The sequence below is a fragment of the Desmodus rotundus genome, unplaced genomic scaffold, assembly GCF_022682495.2.
Source record: "Desmodus rotundus isolate HL8 unplaced genomic scaffold, HLdesRot8A.1 manual_scaffold_172, whole genome shotgun sequence".
Classification (NCBI taxonomy): domain Eukaryota; kingdom Metazoa; phylum Chordata; class Mammalia; order Chiroptera; family Phyllostomidae; genus Desmodus; species Desmodus rotundus.
This window is the reverse complement of record NW_026527228.1, coordinates 103,889-110,789: the sequence shown is the minus strand read 5'-3', so window position 1 is coordinate 110,789 and position 6,901 is coordinate 103,889. Positions and strand designations below refer to the sequence as shown.

Genomic DNA, 6,901 nt, shown 5'->3' with positions numbered 1-6,901 from the left:
GGCTAAAATGCCTTCCTTCTTTCCATGGAAATTGGTTCGTTTTCTGTTCCTTACTCAGTTACAGAAGTACAACAAAAAACTCAACCAAACGTATTTAACACTTTGTTTTGAAATACTTTCAAACTTACAGAAAAGTTGCAAGAACAATACAAAGAACACACGTGCCCTTTAACTTGTGCTGTGTAACAAATTACCCCAAAGCTCAATGGCTTAAAATAAGGGCTTTTTATCTGAGTTTCTGTGGGTCCGGAAACTGGGAGTGGCTAGGCAGCAGGGCCGGTTTGGGGGGTGGCGGGGAGTGGTCCTAGCGCAGGGTTTCCTGAAGTTGCAGACGTTGAGGTTAGCTGAGGGCCCAGGGTGACTCACATACCTGTTGGTAGGAGGCCTCAGTCCCTGGACACCTAGACCCCCCAAAGGCTGCCGGTGTCGCCCTGCCACGGCAGCGGGCTTCCCCCGGACTAGAGCCCATGGTGAATGAGAAAGCGCTGGCCAGAAGTCTGTGCCTTCTGTGACCTAGCCTCTCAAGTCCCTGCTGTCACGTCTGCTTCATTCTATTAGACAGAACAGAGCCACTAGGTACCGGCCACATTCAAGAGGGGAATTAGGCTCCACCTCTGCCAAAGAGGAATATCCTCCAAACTGTGAAAATGCCTTAAGACCGCCATACCGCAAGTCACTACTTTTTTAGCATCTTGCCATTCTGCTTGATATTCACTCTGTCCCCCCTCTTCACATACATACACACTCGTTACCGCCAAGACATTTGAAGGGGAGCTGGCAGCTTCACCCCCCTTCGCTCCTTAAGGCTCGATGAAAAGGAAACTCTTGCGTAACACAGCAGTTATCAGAATCAAAACTGAAACACCGTCAAATCTTAACCTGCATGTGTCTTTCTAGCACCCGCCCCGCTTAGACTGATTTTTAAACAATACGGCCAAACAGGAAGTGGGCTGCAGAGTGTGCCGGGTAGTGCACACTTTCAGAGGCCGGGGACAGGAAAAGCGGCCGGGGCCGCGGGAGACGCGCTCTCCGGCCGAGCTCCGGAGGCCCTGCGCCGGAGGCTGTTTCTGAAAAGCCGGTTTATCCTCACGATCCTGGCGGCTCCCTTCGGTTCCCTTTGCTTAGAACACAGCTGGAGAGCGCGCTACCGTTCCAGTGCCACCATTTGTCAGCAGGTGACGTCCAGAAACTCACGGTTCTCCCCCTGCGGAGGGGACTTAACGCTCCCTACCGCCAGGGCCGATCGAGGACCGAGCGAGCGGGTGATCGGAGGCGACAAGGAACCGACCCCCGCGACCAGCGTCCCGCTCAGCGGCCGAGGGGCGGGGTCGCGGCGTCTCGGGGCGGGGCCCGGCGGCATCACGTGGGGGCGGGGCGGTGTCAAGGGGCGTGGCCGGACGGCTCGTCGCCGATCGCACGACGTGACGCGCCGCCCGAGGCAGGCCGGGCCTTGAAGATGGCGGCGGGCATCCCGAGCGGCTCGGCCCGGCAGTAGTGGCGGGACGGCACTCGCCGCTGGGGCCGGCCGCCCCGGGAGTGGCTGCAGCAGCGCCAGGACTCGAGGATGGTAAAATGACCCAGGGGAAGAAGAAGAAACGGGCCGCGAACCGCAGTATCATGCTGGCCAAGAAGATCATCATTAAGGACGGAGGCACGGTGAGCGGGGTGCCGCGCCGGGAGCATCCCTCGGGCCCCACCCGACCCCCTTCTGCCCCTGCGCCGCCGCCGTGAGTGCCCGCCGCCCCACCCGTCCGCGGGGCCGCCGTCTTGGGTCCCGGGGCCCCGGCTCCGTGGGCTCTCCTCCCCGGCCTGGCCTGCGGCCTCCGGGGCCCGAGCTCCTGCTGGAGCCGCCGGCCTCCATCGCACCTGCCGCCCTAGCCTCTGGCGGTCCCCCGGGGCCTGGGCCTGGGCCCACGTGCGCCACCGCCGGGGTGCAGTGGCCGCCGGGCCCCGCGAGTCGTCGCCGCGCAGTCGTGGGGCCGGGGGAAGCGCCTGCCGGTCTGTCCATACGCTGCTCCCCGTGGCACGGGGCGCGGCCACCGCGCTGGGCCCATAGGGCGCCCTTTCCCAGCTTCTGGCGGCTCGGGGGCAGCGTCTTCACCTGGCTGCCCCAGACCGGCGAACGCCGGCGGAGGTGGGCTCTCTCCTCCGGTCAATGCGTTGGAACCGTGGCGGAGGACACCGGGCCTAGACTGAAACAGCCGTCACCCAGTTGTTTGAAAATCACTTCGCGTGTTTTAACGTAGAAAAATGCTAACTGAGATTAATCATGCCCCAAGGAACGGAAGAAGGCGCTTGGAAAGGATGCCAGATGGAGGGCAAGAAAAAGTTTTGCTTTTTAGAAACAGTTGTCACCACAGTAAACTTGAAACTGCGCTGTAGTTAACCAGCAGGGGACGTAGGATTTTTAATTGAAAATAGTTCGCCTAGACATTTTGATGCTGTAACTGCTCCATTGCTACACTTTCCGGGCTTGCTTGCATTCTTTGCTGTCCTGTTCCGAAACAGAACGGAAAGGTGAAATAAGAGGCCCCCTTTCCCGGGAAGTGAGCAGAAATGGAGCTTTTTACCGCTTACTTTTTTATACTTTGCTGGAGCCCTGACCAGCTGCTAGCACAGTGCTAAATGTGTGAGTCGGCCACCACGCAGGAATCGCTAAGTTCATTTGAAATAAATGTTTTTTGACATTTCAGAATATGGCCCAGTCAATACGCTAAAATTTAGAAAGCTGGGGACATACAAAACAATTTCAGAATATATTTTAGTTAACTGTCAAGTTTCCTAGATGTCATAGATTTGACACTCGGCGAAAAAAGAAACTTTGCGATCCAAGTCCTCAGATCTTCTGGTTCTACTTGCTTAGTGAGAGCATCACTCTGGTTAAATCAGGTGTGGATATTCCTGGCTCTTTTTGAGCCAGGTGGTATAGCTGCCACGTGGAGCGAGAAATAGCACTGGATGCCTTGATCAACCATGGGGACTTGATATTTTACATTCGTACTAAAACCTACCAATAGAAGCAACGCAGGATTGTATTTTATAAAAGCGAGTGATATTTAAGGTCAGTATGCTCTGTACAAGGTCAGAATGAAGCTGTGAGCAAGGAACGCACCTGACTTCTCCTTGCCAAGTTCAGTTCTGTGTCCTGTCTTTGGAGTTTCGGTACACGTAACAATAGCTGCTTTCGTGGCAAATCCTGTGGGGTTTGAGATTATTTTTTATCTTGTTACTTATCAAAGTCACGGTGAAATCGTAGGTTGCTTTTGGACACAAAATACATGTTTATACCAGTGGTGTTTGTAAGAGGGAACAGAGAGTGAAGGAAAACTTTCTGGACGGCCGTGGGCACGAGGATGTTACCATCCACGCTCTCCCTCCACGCAGGTTGCACTTCCCACTCCGAGAGCGCTGGACACCCCCGTTCAGGATACGGCTCGATTTAAGCTTTGAATCCTGCAGGGCCTGCTGTGTGACTTTAAAGTGGTGAAAACGGTGATAAAAAACTGAGTGTTCCACCACAGTTCTGGATGATTTGTATTGTAGTTTTATTTATTCCCACGTGTAAGCGGGACATTTGTGTTCTGTGTGTCAGGCAATCTTTTCTTGTACTTTAATCCACTCTAGCTTTAAGTAAGAAAAAGCATAACTTCAAAAGTAACACTTTCATAAAGTCATAGACATGATTTTAAAACAGCACTTGCCTTAGGTTCTCTGCTTAAAGGGATACCACCATCACGAACATGTTTTTAGAAGGGGAGGAAAGTTGCCATTTGATCCTGCTCTGTGCTTCCTGTGTGTGTGTGTTGCCAGTGGGCGGGTTCATTCTGTGTCGCAAGGGTCTGAGGTGCAGGGTCAAGTGGGGCAGGCTCTGCCCAGTGGCTCCCATCCCTGGCCAGCAGTGCTGACCTGGCCCCCTGCCATTCTTCAGCTAGTGTTCAGCAATGTTAATCAAATTGTTTTGCTCTGTCCTCTGCTAATGACAGCTTTGTAAGCCTGATCAGCCGGTTTTAATGTTTATCAGCAGAACTTGTAATGATTTGCCAAAAAGAACAGACTTATTACAGTCTTTAACAGTGGAAAGAAGTGAACCCTTCCACATGAGCCAGAGGGAGACCAACCAGTAGGTTCTGCTGGAGCAGCTCACACACTGAAGGTGGATTACATGGAGGCACGCGATTCTGCAGGCGTCGGGGGCTCTGCTCCTGGGTGCACTCGCCCCGAACTTGTCTGTACAACTTTCTGTGACTTACATTTTCCTGGGGAGACTCCCAAAAGGGTCCGCACTTCCAGAAGTTGAAGAAAAGTTGCTGAATTTGAAAACAAGATAATTCACTACAGAATAATCCCTCAGGTTGCATTTAGTAAATATCGAATCCTCTCTCCTGTACCATTTCACTGAGGAAAGGACATTATCTTGAATTTGTTTTTTGAAGTATCCACATGTAGAAATAACAGTTCTTAGTTAAATTCCGGATGTATGTAACATTTTGATACATCTCTTTTTCAGTGCGGACCACTTAGGACAGATAGATTAAAAGATGCATTCTGACGCTTAGAATACTTCCGGGTTGGGGGGGGGGTTTAATTGCTTAAAAGTTTTTAATCTGTTTTCAATGTTACATTAGTTTCGGGTGTGCAGCACAGTGATTAGACCGTCATGTACTTTGCGGCCTGCTCACCATAGAAAGTCTGGTGCCCCTCTGACGCCATTCTTAGTTACTACAGTATTACTGACTCTACTCTTTGCGCTGTACTTGACACCCTGTGACTGTTTGTGTTACTGGCAGCTTGTACTTCTTTCTCCCTTCACCTTGTTTACCCAGCCCCCTAGCCCTCCTCCCCTCTGGCAACCATCTGTTTGTTCTCTGTATCTATGAGTGTGCTTCTGTTTTCTGTTTAGATTTCACAAATAAGCAAAATCGCATGGTATTTGTCTGTCCCTGTCTGACGGACTTCACTTAGCATGACACCCTCAATATTGGGTCCTTCCATATTGTCACAAGTATAAGATTTCACTCTTCATGGCCGCGTAATATTCCTGTCTGGGTCTGTGTGTGACATCTTCCTTACGCGTCTGTCTGGTCGTGGGCACTTAGGTTGCTTCCATATCTTAGCTATTGTAATAATGATGCAATGAACACAGGGGTACGGATACCTTTTTCAAACGAGTGCTTTAGATCGATGCCGCCAAGTGGGATCATTGGTCATGTGGTAGTTCTGTTTTTAATGTTCTGAGGACCCTCCATCCGTTTGCATAGTGGTACCAGCCTGCATTCCCAACAGCGGGAGGGTCCCCTTTCTCCGCATCCTTGCCGGCACTCGTTGTTTGCTGAGTTATCTGTGATGGCGTTCTGACCTGTGCTAGAAGATGCCTCCTTGTGGTTTTAATTTGCATCCCTCAGATCTTTTCGTGTGCCTGTTGGCCGCCTGTGTGCCCTCTTTGGGGAGGTGTCTGTTCAGGTCCTCTGCCCACCTTTTAACCAATCAGATTGTCTGGTGTGTGTGTTCCATTGTATTCGTTCCTTATGTATTTTGGATATTACCCCCTTATCGCATATATGTCATCGGTAACTGTCTTTTCCCAGTCGGTAGGTTGTCTTCGCATTGTGTTGACGGCTCCTTCTGTTGTGCAAGAGGGTTTTAGTTTGCTGTAGTCCCAGTTTCTTGTTAGATTATTATTACATATTACCAGGTTGTTTATAGAGGCCAAGAGCCAAGGAGTTATGTTTGTATTATCAAAAAAGAGAATTTTCCTTATGAGTTTTTAAAGTTTGCCTTTTCCTATGATTCTTACTCTTTTGTGAATACAATTGTGGGGCTGCGTCTGGACAAATGGACAAATGGACGGTTTTCACATGTGAATTGGTAAAGTGACTTTAAAAATTAGATAGCAAGGCATAAGGTACTTAGTGGAAAGTACCTGAAAACAGTAAAATCAAGCCCAATGAAATAGCCCAGAGAGCCAGAGCATCAGATTTTCGCCCCTGGCATTGCTGATCCCATGCGCTGCTAACTTCTGGGCCATCTGTCTTCCAGCCTCAAGGAATAGGCTCTCCCAGTGTGTACCATGCGGTCATCGTCATCTTCCTGGAGTTTTTTGCTTGGGGTTTATTGACGGCACCCACGTTGGTGGTAAGTAACCCTTTAGCTTATTTGTCGCTACTTAATCTTTGACTGCCGTTTCCAGGGGAAAGATGCGTGGTAAATATGCCAGGAAATAAGGAACATTACTTTCTCTTTTCTGTGGGTGATCATCCCACCGACAGGGTCAGCCCTCCTTCGCCCTTACTCCTGGGAGGGCCTGCAAGCTGGCCTTGTGCGGTGCCTCTGCCTCAGGTGACTCCTTAGAGGAGATGGGCTCTGTGGCCCAAGTCACTCAGCAGGCTTATTCCGAGATTCATTCACATAGTTGCATTTTCCAAATCGAAATCTCCCTTACTTTAAGCCAAGGATCTAGAGGTGGCCTGGTCTCTTTGGAGGCCTAAGCTGCCTTCCCCTAAACACGGCCAGGTGTGGGGCCCTGGGAAAGGCCGCCCTGCCTGACAGAACTGTGCTGCAGGCGGGTGTAGACCGGGGAGGAGGAAGGAGCAGCGTCAGTAGAAATCTTGACCTCAAAAGGTGTGATGAGGGTGCAGGGACAGTTGGCCAAATCCCAAAAACAACGGCAGAGAAATACACTGCCTTATATTTTCCTGAGCTTGTTCACTGTTATCAAAAAAGCTTTTCCAAAAGGGTTTCTAAACAAACTGAACGATCATGTAAGTAGACCGAAGTAGTCCAAGAAATTTCCATTCCTTATTCCTTGGCATATGTACCGCGTGGCGGTGGCATCATCCTCGCGGCGGCTAGAACAAGGTGGGGGGACACGAGCGTCGCAAATGCTGAAGGCTGGTGCTGGCCA

General features: G+C 50.8%; 1 protein-coding gene across 1 annotated transcript in view; it reads left to right on the top strand.

The window, feature by feature from the left end:
* Positions 1-952: 952 nt before the first annotated feature.
* Positions 953-6,901, top strand: part of MFSD14A (major facilitator superfamily domain containing 14A) — a 26,515-nt gene continuing 20,566 nt past the window's right edge. The window contains exons 1-2 of the mRNA XM_024570390.2: positions 953-1,656; positions 6,037-6,132. Of these exons, the coding sequence (XP_024426158.2) occupies positions 1,573-1,656; positions 6,037-6,132 (180 nt within the window). The 5' untranslated portion in view covers positions 953-1,572. The remainder of the gene's footprint in view (positions 1,657-6,036; positions 6,133-6,901) is intronic.